The sequence below is a fragment of the Phlebotomus argentipes genome, unplaced genomic scaffold, assembly GCF_947086385.1.
Source record: "Phlebotomus argentipes unplaced genomic scaffold, Phlebotomus argentipes genome assembly scaffold_18, whole genome shotgun sequence".
NCBI lineage: Eukaryota > Metazoa > Arthropoda > Insecta > Diptera > Psychodidae > Phlebotomus > Phlebotomus argentipes.
Genome location: NW_026776177.1, coordinates 17,235,667 through 17,260,934, shown reverse-complemented (window position 1 = coordinate 17,260,934; position 25,268 = coordinate 17,235,667). Strand labels below are relative to the sequence as shown.

General features: G+C 41.8%; 2 protein-coding genes across 2 annotated transcripts in view; one reads left to right on the top strand and one right to left on the bottom strand.

Moving 5' to 3' along the window:
* Positions 1 to 25,268, bottom strand: part of LOC132259266 (uncharacterized) — a 43,150-nt gene that overhangs the window by 15,708 nt on the left and 2,174 nt on the right. The window contains exons 2-7 of the mRNA XM_059756828.1: positions 19,395 to 19,436; positions 2,040 to 2,086; positions 1,854 to 1,982; positions 1,383 to 1,555; positions 610 to 876; positions 465 to 554 (exon numbers count right to left, since the gene is read on the bottom strand). Coding sequence (XP_059612811.1) covers positions 465 to 554; positions 610 to 876; positions 1,383 to 1,555; positions 1,854 to 1,982; positions 2,040 to 2,086; positions 19,395 to 19,436 — 748 coding nt within the window. The remainder of the gene's footprint in view (positions 1 to 464; positions 555 to 609; positions 877 to 1,382; positions 1,556 to 1,853; positions 1,983 to 2,039; positions 2,087 to 19,394; positions 19,437 to 25,268) is intronic.
* LOC132260236 (probable cytochrome P450 6d4) lies at positions 19,742 to 23,073 on the top strand. Its single transcript, XM_059758232.1, has 3 exons — positions 19,742 to 20,637; positions 20,952 to 21,434; positions 22,594 to 23,073. The coding sequence occupies exons 1-3, from the start codon at positions 19,767 to 19,769 to the stop codon at positions 22,821 to 22,823; spliced, it is 1,584 nt and encodes a 527-aa protein (XP_059614215.1). The 5' UTR covers positions 19,742 to 19,766; the 3' UTR covers positions 22,824 to 23,073.

Genomic DNA, 25,268 nt, shown 5'->3' with positions numbered 1-25,268 from the left:
TTCTGTTCGTCTTAATCTCCCCACGACAGACTATCTTTTCCGCTTAGCGCTCGAGCATTGTTCCGCACATCTTATCGCAATTGAAGCTCAAATCCCTGACTTTCAAAAGCTCTCGCGTGGCACCCTGCTGAGTTAAATATTAAAAATTCATCCCAGCATTTTGTGTGCTCTTTTCACCCGAAATGTTGTCACTTCCGAAATGATAACACCCCCGCTTGGAACAATATTTGTTCGCCTTCATTCGTGTGATGCATAATGTAGATTTGCAGGGATTTAAATCTCTGCCTTTTAGCAGTTGCACTGAAAAGCGTGCGAAGTGGGCATCTGACGCCCATTTAATGCCCACAGAATGGCCGGATTTAGTAGTTTGAACCAAATTCACCATTGTTCGTAATCAATCATATTGAGTGACTGTGTGTAGATAATGGCAATGGGAGCGATTGCAAAGCAATTAAATTCCTTACCTCGGAGCACCAAGAATTGTCCCGTCCGTAGGCACAATGGGCGGCGGAGGTGGGGGCGGAATTCCAATATGAGTCGGACACTGATACATTCTGCAAAGACCACAATTGAGTTCCTCTATCGTGACTGTACTGGCAATCACCCTACCTTGCCAGATGTTCCGTGCTTTGGCTGAGGAACGCGCTTTCCTTGGGCGGGTACGACCCCACCACGTACGGTCCTCTGAAGTCGTCCTCGGGGCAGATGGGACGGGGGCCCTCGAGACGAACCGCCTCCTCGTCGGCGGGCATCCAGGTATAGCGCTTAGGATCGCCGCCAGTGAGAAAGGACGTGGGCCGTCGTCGGAAGTACGAGTTCTCGAGGTCCTCATCGTACAGGAGGACGTCATGAGGCACGGGGCCCGGCGGTGGGTACCTGTTGCGGAGCCCGCGACCAGGAAAGAGCGCATCGATTAATTAATTACAAGCAAATGATTAAACGGAACAGAATTGAAGGGAATTTCAGTGCTAACATATTCTAGATAGGATGACAAAGCCAAGATACTAATAATATAGGAGTCGTTGCAACTTTATTTTCACAATATTTTAAATAAAAGCTGTCAAGTACAGCTTATTACAGTCGCAAAACTGTGATGCAAATTTTACCATACAAAACATTTACGAAAGTGGCGACTTGGTATAATCTTTCATCTCTAAAACGCCCAGTCTAATTTGAAGTAATTTCACAATAAAGTGAAAAGTCTACGCAAGAAACGACGCCCGCGGGAGCATTTCATACAGGTGTATTGAGTAAATAAAGAAGACCATCAATTTCCAGTTAGAATTAATTAACAGCATCACAAAGTGGAGTTTTAAAATGGCTTCAAGCACTTTAACTTCTTCGCTGGCGATGAATTTCGGAATGGAAAATGGATGTTTTACCTGGGATACTTGTAGATTGGCGCATAATCGTGGATGTTCTCATCTGATGGCGCTCTTCGGCCCACACAGACGCCCAGAAAGGACTGAGGGGCTCCTCTTCCTGACCAACAACCGAAAAATCTTTCCCTGCGCGGCGGCTCGATGGAGCTCAATTGTCTGTCTGAGAGACAATACTGCAGAGCAAACAGAGTGCGAGAAAGAGAGAGAGAGGGGAAATATTAATTTTCACTCGCCTCTGTCAACATACCGATGAATTATGGGAATGGGAAATGGAAATTCAATAAGAGCTCTCGCTCCATCTTGATTAGAAAATGACAAAGTGGCGTTTTGACTTAATTCCCAAGGGGGTGGGTTTGGGAGCTTCATTAAATTGTCCCACTCGTCCGCCTTCGGAGTCAATAGGCAGCAGAAAAATGGGCAATCAACCTCATCGCGATGACAGGGATTCACGCCATCCCATCGGATAATTACTTGCTCTTTAATGTCCCCTCTGGAGTAGATCGATGTCTTCAGGAAGTGAGTCGATGTGGTGTGCGCTCTCGTTCGTCCCATGTTCTCATCCTCGGAATCGTAGCTCCGTCCCAGGAAGTGGTGATAACCCTGCAATGGCAGCAGTGAGAAGGAATGGAGAATTCCTCGAGAAAATTCCGCACTCACCTTCGACGAAGCCTCTATATTGCCGAGGGACGATGCATGGTGCAGACCTGCAAACAGAGGTGAAATATCATTAAAACTTTCCTCTCATCTCCATTTGATTTATGAACAAAATTTCCCCTTCGGCTAAATTCAGTGTATTTTTCAACCTTAAAAAAAAATAATAAGACGATTCGTGGCACAAAAGTTATGTTTGATTTTGAAGAACTCCGAACTCTCAAACCTCATTAACTACACGAAGCTCGAGATCAACTATGAAAACATCCTGCGGTGGAGTATATCATTTGAAGAGCGATGAAGTGTGTATGTTATGCAGCTCAGCAGCTATTGTGAAACTAATTTCGCACAATCGTTCAAGAAAGTTTCTATTCACTACAAGCTAACGCAGATAGTAGAGAATTTTCCTCGTAATTACATAAAACTGCCACTAAAGTGTGAACAAGAGTTGGCAGTAATTGAGTTTACCCGTCAAAACAGTTTCCATTCACACCGCAATACCATTGCAAATTGGATTTTTCGGATTAGCCGTCACAGAAAGCCATCTCAATCTACGCTATCGAATTCGCAGTGTCGCTGGGAAAATCACAACAGTGACAAAATTTGATGATTCCACCCAATTTGGTGTTAATAATGCATAGTTTTTGGCCATAAAAGTCAGAAGAAAACTTGCCAAATCTGCAGAGTATTAGAAAATTGCTCTCCTGACAAAATCTCTGTTTGATGTTCGTTCTCGCAGCGATTATATCACGCTGAAATAGCGTGGAATTGCTCAATCGATGCGGAGCAATTTCTGTCGTACTTGCAATTTATTTGTCTGATCGCCACACAGCTCCGCATCACCCCAATTTCTATCGTGGCCAAATTGAAAGGAATCTAATTTTTCTGGGTGGAGGCCTCTTTATCAATATTTCACTGTTCAGTGAACCGTGAAATCTTGAAAATTCCCTCAATGGAGACACTCTGAAACTGGCACATATGCTGAGAATCATCACCAAGGATGCCGCTCATATATCAATTTATCCCTGATTTATTGAACATATGCAAAGCTTTTGGGAGGAATATTTCAAAATCATTTCCCACCCTCGCGCATTGTGAATAATTCACACAATTTTCTTGTCGCACGATTAAAATTATATCCCACTCGAAATTCGCGTTCGCGTGAGTTTACAACATATTCCATGTTACTCCCGCACTTATTGGGATGTGACAAATTCTGAAGAGTGCCGCCCTCTCTGAAGCCCCGCCCATTTTATTGCTTTCTAAGTATATCGATATGAATATCTAATATTTATGTAGTTATATTGGAAATTCACCGTCTACTCAGTGATAGATTTCACCTCAATACATGTCAATTTATTTAAAATTATGTACTCTTACGATCCATACATATGTTAACACATATGTTCATGAAAGAATTTCGCCAAACTTCAATTGAAGTTTCAAACTTCAGCTTAATAATGCGCATCGCTTGTTTTATCCTCCAATAGTTTCGTCTATTTTCTAAGCTTTTCCTCACGATTACTTTCTTCAATGAAACTATTTAAAGTCTGACCAATAGAACAGTTGAAGATGTTTTTCTTCTAACCATTTGCCTTCAATTTTCCAGCATGTTGTCTCCACACTCGCTCAATTTGTTTCTTTCAAACTTTTTCCTCCATTCCCTTTTTGTGAAAACTTCGAACTTATTTAGGCGCGATGTCACCTTCTTCGCACCTTTTCGCTTGAATACAAGAAGTTTAGACGTGGAGGAAAGTTTCCCATCTGGATTTTGATTAATTTAGTTCATATGGATTTATGGACCTATGGGAAATCCTTATGGCAGTTCCGCACGAGATGTTGCATAATTAATTTTCATATACAGACATTCCTGAGAAATGCGATTCCAGCGAAGAATGTAACGTAACTCAATTTACCGGGACTGGTTTGTGTGTATGTGTGCGATGAATTAAGTGGCAATCGGAGTTGGTAGTCAAAGATAACTAATTAATCTCAATTTTGCTGTGTGGTCAGGATACACAATCTTTACAATATCACATGATTAATCGAGTATCTGGCGTGACAAATGAGTTTCATCTCTCCACATGTCTCAGTGCGAGAGCATCACAATTTTCCACCATCAATATGTTGGCTGTGCGAAGGTCGTGAGGGTGGGGAAGACTGTCGGGGGACCAAATGCAAAATTCCATAATGCCTGCGCTTGTGGAATGTTGACGATGTGAGTTTTGATATTTGATATGCGAAGAGTGGAGGCTCGCGTGATTAGTTCCATCGATTTATGAATAGAGCAAGACCAGTGAGAGTTCATTAGGCAGAAATTCACCCACGACACAGTTAATATCTTCCAACCACACCTGCTGTGATTACCTGTGCACAGGTTAAATTAGAGTGAATGAATACAGGAAATTCCTAATTAGTCAGAGGAGGGAAAAAACACGGGAAAAATCCCATCAATTGAAAACATTCGTTGCGCGCATTGACACCCAGCTAATTGTATTATCCGTGATTTTAATTAAATTAATTAATATGCGTCGCATCGTGTAATCGGCTAATATATCGAGTTCCTATGGATTTGACACATTACAATTGATTCAATTTATTTCGCGCCCTGGTTTTTTTGCACCCTCCACCGATTGTTGCCCATGTTGGAATTTGAAAAGCTGCAAATAGCCCATCACCCACCCTAAGTGGCATTTTCCCCTTGAAAAGTCCCCCACTTCCGGGGGCGATTTAGCGGTAGGGAAAATTTAATTTCAACTTTAACCTCCCGCAACTTCCCAATAAGATATTAATTACCAATGAGGATAACTTTCAATCACTAAGCAGATAAAGCAATTCCATTAGAGCCACTCAGAGTGTCTCTTTTTCCACAGGAATCCACCCCCACAGGCCCACTGTTTACACGAAATTTCCACCTCAGATGGTGTAAATTGAATTTGAGGTACGGCCGCAAATTGTCTCAGCGCAACAATGGTGAAGACTTTGAATGGAAAAACCTTTAATGGCGCAGCCCCTGAACAACGCGTTAATTGCTCGATGACGAGCATCACTAATTATTTCAGCGGAGATGAAGAATGATACTGTTTGCTGGTGGTTTTCGAAACTCCTTTTCGGAGAATCTTCACGCTCTTCCCGCGCCTCTGTTGGCTCTCAGTTGCCGCTGGAATTTATTGTGTAAATATTCAGCAAAATCCTATTAAGAATGCTTTACGGTAAGTTTTAATTAGTGAAATTCTTTATATGAGTACACAATTTTATGCCTTGCTTCGAGCTGAATTGTTTATACAGCCAGGAACATTAAACAGCGTATTTAAATGGTTTTCGCAGTGGTTTTTCCCTATCATTGAGAGGCTTCTTTGGGAGGATTTGTCAAATGAAATAAGCATTTTAAGTAATGAAATATTAATTTTAAAGCCTCTAAAAGGAACGACGAAGACAGGATGTGACTCTCTCTCTTAAGCTTCACAACGTTGAACAGTCTTTCTTGTAAAGAAACCGTAGAAAAAGTGAAGAAGTTTGTTTATGTTCCGCTTATGCAACTACAAAATATAAGACTTTTTCAGGATTGGTGAGGATTTATTTCCTCGCTTTAAATAACTCCTTGAATTATTTGCCAGCATAAAATAAAGCTCATTTTCATTTCAGTTTAATTGTGGAATATTTGATGATTCTCAAACTAGATTGAGGTCAAAATGTTGCGAATTAATCTTACTTAATAAGGAATTTTATAGGAATGCACAATAATTTCATCTCTAGAGTAAATATGCAAAAAATTCCCTGTGCTTTCTCTTTCGCTGGAATATTCTCATACACGTGTGCTCTTCATTATCCGCGTATCAACACTTGAAATTTAAATGATGTTCGTTTCCAACGATACGGTGTGCTAATGGGATTAAGCAATAAAATGTTTTCATATCTAATTAGACCAAATGGAAGTCAGATATGTGTTTTTGCATTCCTGGCATAGGTTTTGCCGTGCCGATGATAAAACTTTCCCGGCATTTTACTCCCCGTTCAGCTGAGTTACAGGAAAGTTTGCACATTTTCACGTCTGCACCGTTTTTGCCAGCTGGAAGTATTTTCTGGCGAGGTGTTGCGGAATTGTTGATAATTGTCCATATTTATATCTGCACAATACGAGGAGTATATTTACTTTCGTAAACGCTTTGAGACGCTCCTTTCCCATCCAAAATAAACTGTCACGTGAATGGAAACAGGGAAAAAAACTGCGTCTCGCGCAAGCTTCAATCCTTTAGAAATTCGCAGCACGTTTCATTAATATGGAGAGGAACTTGAAAGTGAATCGCGCTTTTGACAAAATGTGTAGAGTGTCTATTTCCGTCAATCCGGAAATATACACTTAAAAAGTACCTCACGATGTTCATCATATTAGGTGTATAGGGTGGAATGTACACAGCCCACGGATTCCATTATGCCACGTTTGAATATCTCGTGGAAATGCTCTCCTCCACTGGAAAATTCTGCTCCTTTGTGAACCACGCGAAATGCGAAATTTTATTGAGAGCACCCCCGAAATGTTAAGTATATGTGAAGGAGAGAGAGAAGGACTTTTGTGCTCCCTTCGCTCTCTAGTGGATTTTGGGCGGGAGTGGATTTTCCGGAGGTGATACATGAAAGTTCTCAATAGATTTTTCACATTCTCACACCCAAGCAGAGGGAATTTACAGCAAAAGGATCTCGAGCTGTGATTCTCACACATGAGTTCACAGGTATTGTAAGTGAGTAAAGATGGGGGGAGATTTCTTGAATTTTAAGGGGGAAGAATGAATTCCTGCGAAAACCCACATCTGACATTCAGTGCTTCTGATTAACTCTTTCTTGTCCCAAATTGCCTCTCGCTCCAGCGCATTTTCCCCGGCCACGCCTTCTAATGGAGTCGTGATGGGAAATATTGTCATTTTACTGAAAAATTTATCATTATTGCGGCAAATACGTTGAGAGCTTCGCTCTAGCTTAGAGCGAAGCTAGAGCGAGACTTTCACGCTGGAATGCATTAATCCAATCATCGGCATATATTATTAATAGGCCAATCGACACCTTTCTTGCGGCCTCTCAACTATGCGTGGCCGAGAGTGATTGCTTGGGGTCCGTCTGCAGGGGGAGCAATGTGTCGAGATTTACTATTTCGCCCGTGCGCAAATATTTCATTGTGGGGACGAGACCTCGTCGGGCCATCCGAGCAAGGAATTATGTATTCGGCATGGGAAACATGGAAGCGCCTCCGGGGAGAATTGTCAACAGCAATAACGAATGTCAACTGTAAAAACGAAACAGCATCCCCGCATCTTCACTGCCACTCTTCTCACTCCCGATGGTATGTATATAAATTTTTGCTGTCATGAGAAATAATGGAATTTTTTTCTTCTCTCCGCTTTTTCTAGTTTTCCCACCACTAATGTATGATATATAAATATTTTTCGTCTGTCTCGTCTATTTGTACTGCCCTCGATACATTTTCCTCATTTTTTCGTGGCATCTTCACCGCGAAGTCTTCTGCACAAAAAAACATGACAAATAGCGAAGAGCTAAGCTTTTCCAAACGGTAAATTCAGATTTACTATTGTCTGCTACACTCAGAGGAAAAATATGTGTTTGAACCAAGAAATAAGTATTCTTGTAACTAGTTTTCGAAAAAGGTTTTGAAATGCTTGAAAATCTTCGTTAAACAAGATTATTTTTTGATATATGCCGACATCGTCTACATTTCAGCCCGATTTTTCTCTCAGTGCGGAGCTATAAATCAGTTGAAGAAGTACGTGATCACCGTTGAATTCATAAAGAAATCACGTCTTGAATGTCGCGCACTTAAGAAAAATACAGCCAAACAATTTAATTCGCATTTCTATTATCTGCCCTGCGTTACCCTAAACCCTTCAAGCGCCCAATTGTAGGACATAAATATTTGGGGAAAATGGGGAAAATGTTACTTGGGAATGTGTTGCTCGGGAAAAAGCTCGAGGGCTACCACAAGTTGTCTATCCATAAAGTTGGGCTGAAGAAAAAGTCGGACGGATTGTTTGTTTGTTTTGTGCGGAAAATTCAGCATTTCTGCAGTGTTTATCTGTCTCCAGCAGAGTAGTAATAATTCTCACTTTGTACCTACAAATTTTCAGCAGCGTCCATCGCTCCGAGGGGCAAAGCAATGGGGCAGTTGAGTTGGGATTTGACAAATGCTCGGGCGAACTAGCATTGTTTGAGCGAGCAAAGCCCAGATTGTCGATTGTAATTGAATTGGCCATCAGATGAATTTGCATTGAGCATTGAAAAGGCAATTTTGGCTCTCTATAAAAATGCAAATTTCGAGGGTGAAAAGAAAGTTGCGCCACTGGGCAACCCTGTGTGTATCACAAGTGCTTTTAATATCCTCGCTTTTTCACGGGAAGCCCAAGTATTGCCGCATTTCCTGAGAGGCTTTTCATTAGATTATACTTTAATTGGCATATTATGAATGTACAATGAGATACGGTGGGGAATAAATTATTCCATTAAAAATACACCAAATGCGAAAATTACCTGGAAAATATTTTGCCATGGGCTCGAAATCATGCATCAGCGTGAAAAACTTGGGGAGAAATAATAAAGCATAATCCGTGGGGTCATTATGGGACGCGCTGAGAGCTGGATAAGATGAAATGGTATTTTTTGTCACTCACTGTCCCACTTTATTAAAATCATTTACTCAACGGTGTGACGCCCGAGCGAAAAAATGCTCGTGCCAAGAGGATTTTGCCTACTGAAAGTGATTTTCTCTCGGAGTGGGAAAATAACTGTGGTTTTTCCCTTCAGCTCTGAGGTGGGCGACACAATAAGAAGAAGGACTAATAAAGATTTTCATCCTCTCACAAGTTATGAAGTGTGAGAATTAATTGGAATCACTTCTGAAGTTGTCCCTCAACACCTTTTCGTCCAGAACTTTCGGAGACGAACAATTGGCGTCAATCGAACAGAAGGGCGCACCATTTGAGATGGCCTTATCTGGAGCATCTCTCCCCAGTGCGACACTCCCCAAAAGACACACTGAACACCTGCAGACACTACAAAGTTCTGAGATTTCATCACCCAAGTCCCCGCTTCTCATTACATGTCCATTTCGAGAAGTGTTCTGGGCTTAATTGTCTGCAAGAAGGGCCATGAAGGAACTTTGGCGTTGAGTAAATGATCTCTTTAGAGCCAGAAGACACACAATATGCAATGTGTTTGCATGTGGAGCACCGAAAGTTTGAGCTTTCCGGGAAGCGCGCCGAATGAAAATTGGACGAGTAATGGCTTTTTGCGTGATACATTCCAGATAAACACTCGTCATCACTTTTTCCATCATCAGCCATGAATATTAATTAGTATTGCGAATCAATGGAACTATTCAGTATGCTTCGAATAGACAAAAAGGCGCATTGAAATAGATTAATTCGATGATATTGGCGCCGTGATTGTCATGCAAAGAGGCAAAATAGTGAAACATTTTTGTTTAGTGAGTAATATAAAGATTGAAAGAAGCAAAAACGAATAACAAAAGGCGGAAAATTCAAGTGGATGAAATCTTTCCAAGTTTATAATTGAGTTTTAATAGAGTGAAAATTTCCCGGACAAGACTAATAATTTGATTAACTTGAACAATTTTACAAATTTCACTAGTTCACATTCATTGTTGTGCGAAAAATATTAAATTTCATCTGTCAATTTCGTTCATAATGTGCTTAATGATGTTCTGACATAATAATGTGGAAATAGTAATAAAATTCTCTTCTTTTTTTTCGAGTGAATGATAAACTGAAATTTGGAATAGCAATTTAAATGCGATTATGAGCACATTATTACACATTAAAATGTTTAATGGCATAAAATCAATATTAAATTTGCAATTTGTGTCACTTTAATAAAGTAAAAGGAAGTCTGTTTTTGCTGCATTTTCATATCTAATAATTTGCAAAAATAGTGAAACTTGCATACCACAATGTTCTCTCCGGGAAAACACATCAATAACTTTTCCTCAAAGTTATGCACTGGAATTCAGTATTGATGGATTCCATTTTCTCATGGACATGATAAGGAGAGAAACGCTATGAGCACTGAAATGATTGACCGGATATGTTCTCCATCATTTTCTCCTTCAACTTTTATGGCTGATGGTAGTTTTTGCCGTTCAAGGCGATCAGTTTGCATGGAAATTTATGACTGAATAAATTCTCTGGTTATTTTTCCCATTCTTCCGCGGGGCTTTTCCTCGCTATGGAATGCATTTTGTATGGTGTAGCGAATATCGGCACAGTGCAGAGTGTGGAATGGCGCAATTTTACTTTAATTTCCTCCAAGTCAATTAATAACATACAATATGAATTGCAATTTTCCCACCGTCCGTGCGACACTTCGGGCACTCTTTTGCGTCACCCATTGACAATTTTGCCATACGCCCGAGGTGGATTTGCCAGGGATGGGCGAATAATGCTTTTTACATAATTGAATTTGTATTTGACCGGCCATCGGGTTGGGCACACGCAGAGGACGACCCGGGAAGTGGGTGTTTGTGATTGGAATTAGAGACTGTCGAATGGGAAATTAAGTGGATGCGCTCATGGGAAAACTTTTAAATGGACATTGAGAAATGAGTGGAACATCCGGAGGGCTGAATTATTTGACGTTTGAGTTGGGAAAAGGCGCCCCCACTGAGGATTCAGCAGTGGATATGAAGGCACTAAAAAAAAACAGATGTCAGGACATCGCTTTTTACGACAATATGGACAAGGGTGGAGGAGTGTGAGCATGAAAGAGAGACATTAGGAGTGCTGGAGGAGAGAAAAAAGTCAAACAACTCCGGGTGCAATAAAGAGATCGTTAATTGTACAAAAGGCAACATTTTTCTGTCTCTCCTCCAGCCAATCCCAACTTCGACAAACACTTCTCACCACCCCACATATTTGTCCAACACACATTTACTTATTATTTGCTCTAGTCGCTGTGCAGCGGCAGCGCAGCCCCAGACGTCAAATAACAGACAATAACAATGTGAGAGTAAAAAGCACTTTTCAAGTCTATTTCGGAGTCATCAACTTGCACTTCTAACACATTTCGACGGGTGAATCGAGAACTGTGAAAAGCTCACTTTTCACTGAAAAACTCATGCATTTTTGAAGAGCTTTTGATCTGTTTCATGACTAGAATCAATTTGGATTCGTATTTATGGCCTTAACTATAAAAATCGATTTTTTTATTGTTCACGCCGTACATTTTTTCTAAGAAAATTGTCTCAAACTACAGTCATTCGCATAAAACGCATCTTTGAGTAATATGCTAACATTATTTTTAGATTTTAAATAAAAAAAACCATTTGACACATTTTTTAATTTTTTTCAATTGAAAAGTCTATTAAAAATGACTTTAAAAATAATATTTTTTTAAGTTAAAATTCCAGTAAATACCAATAAAAACAACTAGAGCATTTAGAAAAAAAATAATTTAGAGCAATATTACACTTCCAATGAACGATTGGAAGATATTTGAGGTAAATTCGGCAAATTTCGATTCACCCCTCGATTTGGAAGAACACTAAAATATACACGGAAATGTTTAACAATTTAACTTTTACTAATTTTATATTAGAACTTTGCGTTAATTAATTCCTTCGAGTTCTTTATGAGGGGAGCCAAGTCATACAGTGTGCAAATTTTTGTGAAAGCTCAGTTAGTTTTCACATATTCATAAATGTACATATCAAACTTATATGTGGAAAAGCTAAAGGCCAACAATTTTTTTTCTTAGATAAAACTTTCATTCTCGTTTTGCAAACACATTTGAATCTTCCTCTTAGTTCTCGTGAGTGGCTCCTAAGGGAAAACTCAACTTTATACAGCCTTTATGAGTGCTGAGGAAAGAGCTTTTTTCTGCCTCTGGAGGAAAGCGTCTCATAATGGCTGTGCTCTTCACGGATGCCCATCTAGGATGTAGTCTAACGGCCTCCCGTCGCATTACTACACCTTCTCGGCCGTGATGGCGATTGCAGTGTGATGTTCTGCTATGGGGTAATGACCCATAATGAAATATTATTTGCATTTGTGCGCGAGAGGAGACTGTGAATACCCATTTCGAATATAGACCATGCTATCTGCACACGTAAATAGCTTGACGGGGGAACTTTTCCGCGAGATTGCTCATATACGGAGCTTTAGTCCATCGCGCGCCACACATTCAAGTCTCTCATGTGGCTTTCTGCCCAAGCTACACTTCTGTGGGCGGTGTGGAGAGTGCGGGAGCGCTGTTGGGGAATTCATTAAATTAAGCAATGAAATATGTTGAGGGGGTGGAAATGCGGAATTTATTTTTCACTCCTCGACGTGCTAAAAATACAGCGCCCTTCATGGACTCTCGCGTCGCTTTTTTGCCCTCAAAGACACAGATTTATTTTTAATAACCAATGTCGTGGGTGTAAAAGAATTTTTATCGCAGATTTATTGAGCATAAATTAATTAGGCCACAGGAAAAACGCAGGATTTTCCTCATGTTGCTTTTCACAGTTCACACACTGGGAATACACGCAGAGTTTCCTGGAAACATTTTGCGGGAAATAATTCTCACCTAAAAGTGATCCAACAAAGTGTCTCTGTGCAGCTCTGGAGTCAATTTAATGAACTTGATGGCTGGCAAATGCGAATTGAATTACAATTTGGACACATCACTCCCGAATCCACCACAATGATGAGATCGTGAAACCAACAATAAACTGCAATGTCCAAAAACTAATTGCCTTGCTCTCAGCGCCACCAAATCCCTACCGTGCCATTTCATAGGTCCGTCTCTCGGCCGCAAATCACCCTTTGCCACCCCCGAGCACTGCACAGTGTGAAGGAATCAATGGACGAGTCCGTGAGCCTCGTAAATCCGCACTTTCATCATTCACTTGATACGAGGATCACTCTGATGGGAGGCGCACAGCAATAAAGGCAATAATGATGAAATTTTCACTAACACGGGGGTTGAGTTATTTTCCGTTATGTAATAATAAAATGTCGCTTAACTATGGCACAAACAGCAAAAATTCACCCTGTGCACAACTCAATAATGCACGAAGAGCATGAATTATTGGACCAAGACTGCGGATTCTCATGGTCCGTCCGCCTTGTCAACCAGACGCCTCAAACCCTCGGCGGCACGCACAGAAATCCAGCGGAGCACGAGTGCGAGGGTGGCTTGGGGGGGCGGGCAAAAAATGTAACAAGTGAATCCTCGCCAGAGACTTCCGCCTCACTCGCGCGACAACTTGGATGTGGCCGACACAGAGATTATCTCCACTCCAGCGACAGGAGTCCCGGAGTGAAAGCTCGTGGGTGTGCTTCTCTCGCCGTGACGTCATCGACTGTCAGCGAGACGACGGTGCAACTGGAGCACAGCATCCGACACGGAGAGAGAGAGAGAGCAGCTCTATTTTTACGCCGTCGCGGCGCGCGGCGGCCGCCTCTCCGTGGCGCCAGCATCCCATGGACCACTGCACCGACAGCGCCGAGTCGATGGCCCGACGAGGAATCGGTCCTGCTTCCCACCGCGTAAACACGCTACATCGTCAATGAAATTGGGAGGAAAACAGCAAAACAACCCGAATTTTGGCTGCTAAACTACAACTGGACAGGACATGTTGTCCTCAGATAAACAAGATAACATATTCTGCCGTTTAAACCCTTTCTCGATTTGCAAAAACATTCATTTATAAAGAAAGCACTGAAAAATAGTCACAACATCATTTTGATGAGTGACTGAGGAGTTCGACGAGTCCCGCCTATTTGTATGCTCCGCCCACTCGTATATAGCATTGATACTTCCTAAACACATTCAGTATATACGGAATATGATTTCTGAAAATTTTCTGCTAAGACAATGCAGGAATCTGTGTGCAAATGTATAAATTTCAATATAAATCTATTTGAATCAGTAGGGAAAATCACATTGATGTCATCAATGGAATCTTTAAGGGTGTTTTCGTAGTGAAATTGAGAGGAAAAATTGCAAAATAGTGCCAAAAATTGTTTACCATAATAACATGTTTTTCGAGTTACGCTAAGTGCTTTCTGAAGCGGCAAATGACTCGACAACGGCGGCAGCGGCGACGAGTTGCTCGAGCGGAAAATTCTCTCTCGCTCTTGCTTCTCACCCAATTCTCAGCAACTTGTCTTCTGCTCTCATTTTCACTGACTTTCCCATGGCGAGGCGGCTGGGGATTTGCGGGAGGCTGCGTGTGTGTGTGCGAGAGAAATCCTGTGCGCTCGGTGTCGCCAAAGAGGACGGGAAGTGCCACACGGCATCCACGTGAGGCAGTAAAAGAATCTGCGTTTCGGGCAGGAGAGCTCATCAGCACCCTCGTGAGATGAATTTACGGTCCTCGGGAGAGTCGCAAGAGAGCAGCGATAAGTCACAGGAATGTCGACGGAAGATTGCGAGATACAGCGTGAGTGGGAAGATATGAATGGGTTGAGAAGCTGGGTCGTGGTGAAATTTACGAGGTGTCTTCACGTGTGAGAGTCTGCGTGGGAATCCCATCGCAGCAGCAGCTGGAGTTCTTCTCGTGTGCTTTCACCCGTCGTCGTCGAGCGGCAAGGTTGAGTAACTCGGGGGTGGATTGAACAGGGGTTTAATGGATGATATTCATAACAAACCAGAGCATTGTAAATTGCTACTGCAGCGCGTTTTCAGCGTTACTGCTTATGTTTTAATTAAAATTTTCTTCGCTAAACAACCCTTGAGGAATTATACGCTTTTCATATTGAAATTAATATGCATGTGTCTAATAGATGCGCAATTTAATTAGTAGCGATATCTTCAAACATCCTCAAGGGTTCTGTTTATAAGAAATCCTCGCTTATGGATTAAGTTTCCAGCGAATTTCGACGTTAATTTTGCACAAGCGCCTTTTCCACGTTGCAGACAAATTTCGTAACTTAAAGGCGACACTGACAAATCATGGATAGTCGAAAGATCATTATCTTCCACTATCGCAGCCGTATCACGTTTCGCCCAGCTAGTTATTTATCGTGTCTGAGGTATAGAATGAGACTCTCCGAAATGGCAAATTGCGAAGGGTTGGAAAAATGCGATGACAGAGGGTGGGTGAGTGTGTCTGGTCACAAACAATCGCATACGCATGAGGTCGACAGTGGGTTGGAACACAAACAAGCGCCCAGTGAAAAAAGCCCTCCGAAAGCTCCGCAGAATTGTTCACCATAATACATGGGGGTTGTATTGAAAATTTTCCAAAGAATAATTGCTCTCCGCTTGAGAGATTTATTGGATTGGGCAAAATGGGTGGAACTTAATTGAATCCATATTCAATTCACATGTGATGAAGATAAGGCGTCGTGAAGCCATCATTTTGATGCGATGAGAAATTTCCAATTAGGCTTACAATTTCCGGGATGCGTCCAAAGTTTATTCGTCGCTTTGCAAATTTCATTTTCACATACTCATCAAGGGTGGAAAGGAAATACGATGCGACAGCTCGTGTGACTCTTCAGCTCTTTGCCAAAAGGATGAGCGAAACCCACTCGATCTTCATACTCGCTGGAAAAGTTGACAATGCTGTGAGCTTCAATTGAATCAAGTGCTCTTGCAGGGAAGCTTCTTTGATAAATTTCATAAAGTAACAATGAAAGATGAAACGAGATTTGAATAAGCGCTATATGAACTTATTTTAAGGAAATGGGAAGTAATTTTGAGCTGGTTTCCAGGTTTGGTTTCCCATCCGGTCATTGGTTACTCAATTCTTAATCACCCACGAATCACTTGGTCAACGTAATAGTATGAAAATTCACATTTCCCACAAAGCATTCTGTAAATCTGCACTATTAGTAATGTATAAATCGATAAATTTCACATGAAACAGCTCGGAAATAGAAGTGAGAATAAATCCGGACAATAGTTTCAGTAAATTTCAGTCAAAATCAAAATTTTATTCAATTTTTGAATCCACAATGCTATTCATTCACAGAATTTCGACCAGAAATGTAGATTTTTCAGTTACCCTGGCATCCTGTACGTTCCGATGGTGTGAGAACTGTTTGAAATCTCCCATAGAGACGAAAAATCAATCATGAAAATTAATTCCATATTCTCTGCTCTCTTGTCTGGCGATTCAGAGGCTTGATTCGTTGACGGAGGTTTTACTTCTCATGGCGAATGTATAGCCAGCACGTGGTCTGGACGACAGCTTAATTTAACCCTTTTCTCCATCTCCACCCCGAGGAGTGGGGCGAGAGTGGCTCTGGAGAGGGATCAAAAGGACTGTGCGCGTCTTGAAATGTGGGTCGGGGAGGAAAACAACTTCATTGTTTTTAAAAAGCTCTCCTCCTTCGCCATCCAATCATGCCCGCTGGATTGTTATTTATTTTTCTGGCCGAAAAAATTTGCATGGCGAACTTCATCACGTGCCATGGGTTGGCTCTTTATTATTCCACAGAGAGCCTCGCGTGGAATATGTTGGGTCGAATGGTGTAAGTTAAATTAATGAAATAAAAACAAATAGAGTCAATGGGAAGATGGGAAAAGGCAAAAGGGTGAAAAGTATCAGACAAACTTACGAAATCTGCCAAGAAGGAATAATTTTATCAGTTTCGATAAGACTTCTTCATCCTCCTGTTTTCGCATGAATAAATTTCATTCTTTTCTGACAAAAAGAGAGTTCAAAAGTGCGTCAAAGGGATGAAAAACACTTGGAGAAAAGTGAATTTTACAGCAACGTGGAGCAGTTTTCTCTTTCTGTATTCAGACTAATTCTAATTTGAGAAAAATTTCCTCTCAATTGAATCATTTTGCGAGATTGCCACCATTTGAAATTATGAATTTGCTGGGGTTGTATTTTTGCCTAGCAAAACTTCTGGTGAAGCATGAGTTGGAATGAGTAGAGAAACTCAATTTGTGTGAAAATTTGTCTATCCTACAATTCGACTGAACCCTTTTCTGGGCGCCGAGAATTTGCACAGTGTGTTGCCGCCCGGCTTTCATTTACATAAGACGAAGGGGTGGCGAATGGGGTTGGATCTCTTCGCAGTTGTCGCAATTTAGGTGGTAAATTGCGGAATTGTAGGTGGTAGACGAAATATTTCCCATTTGACACAACTTTGCACTATATTTGCCTCTCATTTACCGACCCAACCAAGATTTGCCTCCTCAGAGCGAAAGGAACGGCATTGTTCTTGCCATGGATGCCCCAAATCCAACCACACACACACACACACCTTTCTCCAAGCCTTTTGCCAGGCATGCAGGAGAAACGGGGGGAGAATATCAATCCAGAGCGCCCTCATTCCACCCAGCGACTCGAGAATCTCCCACTGATTCAAGGATATTGGACGCAAATGATTCTGTCTCCGAGCTTTCATGATAAAAGGCGACCGCCCCGAGATAGAGCTGCCTCGGAGGGTCGACGAGGAGCCATGAACAAAGACGGTGTGCTTTTTTAGCACATCCTTCCGGGCGTGCTTTCGCTGTGAACATTTTGTCATTTCCATCCAACTCAGGAATGCCTCTTTTTGCTCCTCAGACAGCAAGAAGCTATACTTTGGCGCGGGACGCATTTTAAATTTGCAATTTCATCAAGAGCCACTCGTTGTTTCGCTGAATAGACGAGGAAGAAGAAATTAATGTTGCATTCTTCAAAATTGCAACACCGACGATTAAATTACGTTCACCACAATGACAAAAACTGGGTGAAATGGTAATTCAGTAAGTGGTAATTTGAATTCACATTACTATCACGTCGATCTATTCATGCAAAAAAAGGCTAAAAGTATTGGATTGTTCCACGAGAAAGCATTAAAATTACTTTATTTTTCCATTGCTGAATTGAGGAGTCATTCTTGACGAATCAATTGTGAGAATTCTATTCGAAAAAGCCTTGTCTCCCCTACGTCATCTGCCGAAATATGTATTTCCTCTCCAAAAATACATTTTTCTTTTGAAGAAAAGTGCCGAATTCACCCCATCACTTTGAAATTCCCTTCCCTCGCCGACCTGACAATGTTGACCAGATGGAAGCAAGTCACACTTGCGAGAATTCCATTGTGAATTTTCCAAGAACCGCCCAAAGATTCCTAATGATATGTTTAAGGGTGGAACACCGGGCATAAATTGTACTGGCAGCCCTCTTTCTCTATCCATCACCCGGCATTCTTAATCCTTTTTCATTCCCCAAACCCACGCAGAAAGAAAAACCCTTCCAAAGAGGGACTGGCAGAAAGGACTCGACGTTTTCCTCAGCCGTAATTAGGAAGCAGGGAAAAAAGGCCCCGAGAAAGGAGGTGGCAAAATTAAGATGAGCTTTTGTTCCCTTCCATTGACAAGGATATTCTGTTGAATTCCGCATTTCATCGTCTCTCACTTCCGCATGTGAATTTATAGCATTTGGTGTTTACGGGCAAGTGCAGGGAATTATAATTTATGACTGGAGCAATAAAATTATTATTACATTGCTGCATGACGTGTTACTTTGACACACACTCTGTCGCGAGAAATGGCATCATTCATGCCCTCTATCTGTGCAGAGACGGCAATATTGAGTTTCTCATGTCAGTGATGGGGTGAAAGAAAAATTGTTTTGGCACAATCCCATCCTTCTTGCCACTTTTCGTCACCCAAACACTTTTTGAGCTGCGAGTTTTCTGGCGTGTCGGATAAGAAATCACTCGCAAAATTTATCCTCCACAACCATTGAGCAATTGGTCCAATTTGATGCGACATTCACGGGATTCTCCACTTTAGAAAGATAGAGAGAGAGAGAGAGAGAGAGTATGTAAAAAGGGGAAATATTGTGTTACGCTCCAGATGACAAATGGATCGTATTACCTCACTTCACCGCCACTCGCAATTTACTCTTTTCGCTGGGAAGAGAAAAAGTCCGGAGGTGACGGAAATCATCTTCCCGTCGACATTTCTGAGCTTCGATCTTCACTGTGTGAAGTGACTTCAGAAGGGCGGTGAAATTTTCTACACAACCCCTTCGGGGCTCTTGGCTGAGTGGTGGGAATCTAATTTGATCTGTTAACCCAAAAACATTCGACTGCTTCACTTTAAACTATGCTCCACTTCTTGATACACAAAGTGTTTTTATCCTCGCTAATATTGATTCAAAGATGATAAGAAAACAGTCTAGTCACTTAACTTCCCGTCTGACAACCAGACCAGTGACTAACGAACGACAGAAGTCTCTGGTAATTCAATTTAAAGTTCCTCCCAGGCAAAATAAGGGATGCGAGATTCGGCAATGCAGCATATGCTGCACGCTGTTTTTCTCCCCTTTCGAAACTTTTATTCCCAATGTTTTCCCACAGCGAAATAACAGTAGCAAATTCATTAGAGAGTTGCACTTACCTCCCGATCTGAGCCCAGGTTGAACTGTCGTTGCCATCGTCGCTGCAAAAAAGACCAAAACAAGATTTTAGCCACACGCACGACAGAGTCTTCAATGTTATCTGCAAGATAACTACTTGCAAACATACAATCAGTGTAGAAAAAGTGTCAATTGAGTTTCAAGTGTAGGGTATTTTTTCACTAAATTATACCAATTCATTGCCTGTTTGAAAGTACTTGAGAGACACATTTTTTTCTTGCTTCTGTTTACTATTTATTGACTCATAAGTTTTCCTAGTCACCTTGATAAAGCATTTCACGCATTTTTCAGCCTATATAAGTTGGATTCATACGAAACTTCCTCTCCAGTTGTGTGCAGAAGTGTTATTTGGCATGTTGCTAATATTATTGTGCGTCGTGCTGGGGACAGCTTATCTGTTCTTCAGAAACACCTTTTTGTACTGGAAAAGGAAGGGATTTCCGCACTTGACGCCCTCGATACCCTTCGGCAATATCGGTGACACTGTGAGACAGAAGTTGTCCCTCGGAAATTGCCTCCATGAGCTGTACAAACAATCAACTGAGCCCTTCGTCGGGATTTACCTCTTCTTCAGACCTGCCCTCCTTATTCGCGATGCTAATCTCGCGAAGAGCATCCTCTCGTCGGATTTCGAGTACTTTTACGATCGCGGAGTGCATTGTGACGAAGAGAACGACCCTCTGTCCGCCACCATGTTCGCTCTGTCCGGACAGAAGTGGAAGCATATGAGGTCCGTCCTCTCGCCAACCTTCACATCCGGGAAACTGAAGAACATGTTTCCCACCATCATGGAAACCGCGACACAACTCCAAAACTACATAGATCCTTTGGCGAAGGAGGGCAAGATAATAGAGATGTTTGAATTGTCCGTGAGATACACGGTGGACATCATTGGATCAGTGTTTTTCGGCATCACTGTTGATACGATTAACAATCCCGAGAATAAATTCCGAGAAATCGGGAAAATCGCTCAAGGAGACAACCTCTCAGTGGCACTTCGTTCAGTGGGACTTCTTCTGGTGCCAAAGCTCCTGGAGATCTTTCGAGTGGGCATTATGCCGCCCTTCGTGGGGAAATTCGTGATAAATCTCGTGAAAGACACGATTGAGTATCGCGAGAAAAACTCAGTCACGCGCAATGATTTCATGCAACTACTGCTGCAACTGCGCAACACCGGCAAAGTCTCAGCCAGCGATGAGACTTGGCAGACAAAAGCTGAGGATGGTAAGCTGGAAGTTTTCTCCGTAAAAGAGCCCTTAAATTCCTCTTCATTACATATTCAATTTATTTCCTTGTTTTTATAGGCATTAACAACATTTCCATAACAAATGAACATTTCTCATGAAAGGGAGTCAATAATTCATAAAGCATCTCGCTATTAAAAGGAATATGAATCACTCTCTCATTTTACGATTATTATTGTGCGTTATTGAGAATGAATAGTGGTTTTGTGTACACTTAATAGCGCCTGATGGCCACTGTGCAGCATTAAACATTGGGCTTTTTATGTAGCAGACGCGGAATCTCTTCTCTTGCAGGTGGCAAGAAGATGATGTCCATCGAGCAGTGCGCTGCTCAGGTCTTCCTGTTCTACATTGCCGGAAGTGAATCTTCTGCCATGACCATTTGCTTCTGTATTCACGAACTCTGCCATCAGCGAACGCTTCTCTTGGAAGCGCAGCGAGAAGTTGATGACATGCTGAGGCGCCACAATGGGAAAGTCACTTATGATAACATCCAAGAGTTGCCCTTCTTGGATAAGTGCATCAACGAGACGATCAGGAAGTATCCGGCTTTGCCAATTCTCAACAGGGAGGCCACGAAGGACTATCCAATTCCAGGAACTGATCGCATCATTGAGAAGGGCACACCAGTCATCATTTCCCTCTTTGGGCTGCACATGGATCCCAAGTATTTCCCAGAGCCTGAAAAATTCAAGCCCAGCCGCTTCGACAAAGGAAACAACGACTTCGTCTCGAATGCTTTCTATCCATTTGGCGATGGACCACGCAATTGCATTGGTGAGTTTAACACTGCACTTGCCAGAACAATGCCCTCAAGAAAGCCAGAAAAGTTCATTCATAGTCTTGAATATTTCATTGAAACTCCCGCCTATTTGAATGTTCAGCGTCTGTTCTCACTGAAATCAATTCAAAAGCAATTTTTTTTCCAAAGTCCAAAGTATCAATTTAGAAGTTTCAGTAAGTTCAGTGTTAGAGGCTTTCTCCCCAAAAGTTCAACACGGAGAAATTGAGAGGCTTTCCTCGGCAATTACTTGCTGTAGGGGGAAAAATTTGCCACTGTGTCAACATTGGAGGCCTTTTTGGTCCTTTGCGAATTTTCGATTTCCCTTCTGTTTCGGCGCTCCGCGAAGAATTAAAGAACTTTGCAGTGCTTCGAGAGGCCGGAATCGTTCAAACAGACTGAATAAATGATCCCCAGTCTCGCGACCACAATCCCGGAAAATGGGCGTCTGTGCGACTGGGCAAATTGATATTTTAAACATATGACACCGCCCCGAATGGAGTTCGACGCAACTGAGCCTCGGCGTCGCCATGTGTCCCCATTGTGGGTGCAAATGAAAAGTTTAATTAATTGCTCGGATGAGTTCATGTGCGGCTATTGAATGGAAAGTGGAGAATGTTGGAAAAATATGCCCCAAAAATCCATTCTTCACCACAAAGGCTTCACAGTGACTCTGTTCCCGATGGCCTCGTGAGGCTCCACATCAGTCCCACACATAGCTTGAAATGACCAAAGTTTCGGCAAAGTGATGCTTATCGCTGTGCCACATGGAGCTGAGGGGTGACCAGCAAAAGTTTTCAGCTGGCCGAAAATATAAAGTATATATAATTGGTTTTATGGAACGCACTAATATTTGGCTATGGGGAGTTTAGCTGGAAACCGATCAATAAAGCCACTCTGTGCATCCTTTTGTACGCGGTAATTGCGTTAGCTCTGTCCACTCTTCTGACGGGTATTTAATTACTGAATTGGCTCTACCCACTAATGGATGATGCTGAACCGTAATGTCAAAATCCGCACTCACTTCCCACAATTCACTGGGAGTGTGCAAAATTGCTCCATGCGACCGATCGGATATTGTTACACCTCCAATTTCGTGTTCAAAACGCTCAAAACTGCACGAAATATTAATCAATTTTTGCAATTTCCTCCCAGCTCAGCGGATGGGCAAGATTGTGGTGAAGGTGGGATTAGTGATGCTGCTGTCCAAGTATGATTTCCACTGCACGGACTCGGATCATCCCCATGAGCTCCATTTCAAAACCACTACACTCAATCTCAGCCTGATGACTGATGCTCATCTGAAAGTAACCACCCGGAAATCCGCCCAGCTGGCCGAAAACGGAATCACTGCAGCGAATGGCAAAATATGGCATGGACACTGATTGAAATTTGCTCGTCCGCATCATTGTGAATTCTGCAAATTATTCAGCACACATGCCACTATATGGTGGCCATGGAAACATTATATGGTAATAACCAGAAACTATGCATTTGCACACACGATTTCCCAAACATTTCCCAGCACTGTTTGTATTTGGAATGTGTTTTTTTCTGGCAACGAATTTATAGCTGAAAGAAGAAATGATAACTGTCTGTGTGTCACAATAATAAATGAAAATGAACACGATAGAATCTTCTCTTTTTCTTCTCTGTACCCGCGCTAAAATTGCCAAAGTGCTCGCGGTATTGTTCGTCGTCAAGGGTGGAAGAGTCTCTGGATGAAGTGTACATCAGCAGAAACATTCTAAATACAATTGTAGATAAATGACGTTAACTTCAAGTGTGATTCTTAATGTCTATTTTATGTTTGAAGGATAATTTATGTATCTATATATGATATATAAATGATTTCATTCGTTTTTCTCTTGGATCTTCTATTTGATATTCGCAGATGTCTAAATATTTTCATTTTCTGTCTTATTTTGTTTGAATTATGGGAAAGGATTGAAGAAGTATGGTTTGAGTCAACAATTTAACGCTCGATTTAATGTGTTGCTTACAAAAGTTCTATCTTGACTGCGATGATAATGTAATATTTATCGTTGCTTAAGCAAGCGTCAAGAAGTCAGAATCCTCTAGGAGTAAACTAGGCGGAATGGGATGGGCTGTGTTGGGTTTTATTGGAGCACTTCAAGGCCTCATTCCACTCTTAATTGCTCCCCACTATTGCACCTCTCAGAGCCGAACGCCGTGACATTTCCTGGACTGGAAGATAAAGTGAAAAAGTTGCGTACATTTGTCGTGGGGAGAAGGTCTCCCTTGTCTGTCATTCAACATTTTTCACCCCCTCATGTAGAGCATTCCAACATCTTCTGGGGGTGATTCCGCAGAATGTCTCCACGGCATCACCGCCCACAATCGGGCGCCCGTGAGTGATGGTGATGGAAATGTCTTGTCACATGGGCGTTGATAATTCCCTCCCTTCGCCTTCCGCCTAATCTGCACGATGACATTTTTTTCCTCTTCACTGGCAAACTTTTGCATTTTACAAATTTCATTCTTCCATTTCGCCTCGGGGAATCATTACAATTCTTACCACTCATCTTTATTTTTTGCCGCGCCCCCTCATTGTTCGCCCAGCTTCCCTTCTTGTCCGCCCTTTGGAGTTGAGAGCGCGAGATCCTTAAATTTGTACACGTATTACTTTTACGACGCCCGCCACGGCCAGCCACCTTGCCGGAGACGTGGAAAAATCTCCAATTGTACACAGAGAAAAGACACTGACAAAAGGCGTCTAGACTCAAGTGAAAATCCATGGTTTTAATTTGGCTGAAGGGGAGAAAGAAGAGATAAAATCACCCCCGATAATCCCTCTATAGCGTCAAAGATTTATTCAATTTCACAGTATTTTAAAGCATTCTCTCCCACGCGCTCTCCACATTCGCAGATCCAGTCTCAGGGAATGGAAAATGTTATGATTAGGGTTTTCGGTTTTGTCACGTTGATACAAGCCCTCCCCCCACGACCCTCATGAATTTTTCATTAGCATTTTCCAATTTTGCCTACTATTCAAAGTACATTTCAGTCAATTCGCATATGAGATCCTCGCTTTTGTATCTCGCAAACTCACTCCGCAGCGTCTCACGCATTCTATTCAAGTGGAGAAGCTCCCGACAATCCGCAATTTATTCGTCTTTTATTGCTTTGGAACGGTGAGTGGCATTATATTTTGTTTTATTTATTTATTTATTGATTCCGCCTCTACACCATCATGGCAATCTTGCTTTCCCTTGAGCAGCGGAAATAATTAAAAGGGCGCGCGTAATTAAGTAAGAAGCGCGAGAAAATGATCATTAATGCATGGCAAATGCGAAAAAGCTCACCTATTCTCTGAAATCTAATTTTTAAAAATTATTATTGCACATTTTAGCCATGGAATATGCACATATAGTCATTTATTGGGGCGAAAACGCAGTTGAAAAGTTCATTTTTTTCCTCCCTCGTTTTGCATGCTAAAGGCTTGATTGAATGCAGTGGCAAAAACGCAAATGGAAATGCGAAGTTTTGCTCTTGTAAATGGTTATTTGTTTTTTTTTTTAATCTACACACAGTTTGGTATAAAACGGTGTATCAACGCATTAGAAAAAATTGTCAATAAACGGTCCTGGTGAATGCGCGACTCTTATCTCTACAAGCACCCTTGGCTGGATTTATACGCCATCCCTGGGAATATTTTCTAAAACGATACTGTTGGACTTTATTGCTGTTGTTGATGAAACAATTTCAGCAAATTTCTACATTGAATTTTATTACCCAATACGAAAGAAGTTGGTGGAAATTAACTGCATGCTTGGGAAAGTTTGCTTGGTGAGGAGAAGCAAATCCCT

Bases quoted from the DNA above. Each gene is read 5' to 3' on its own strand.
- LOC132260236 (XM_059758232.1), top strand. From the start codon at position 19,767: ATGTTGCTAATATTATTGTGCGTCGTGCTGGGGACAGCTTATCTGTTC. The intron at 20,638-20,951 runs GTAAGCTGGAAG...CTTCTCTTGCAG, and splicing joins GCAGACAAAAGCTGAGGATG to GTGGCAAGAAGATGATGTCC. The intron at 21,435-22,593 runs GTGAGTTTAACA...ATTTCCTCCCAG, and splicing joins TGGACCACGCAATTGCATTG to CTCAGCGGATGGGCAAGATT.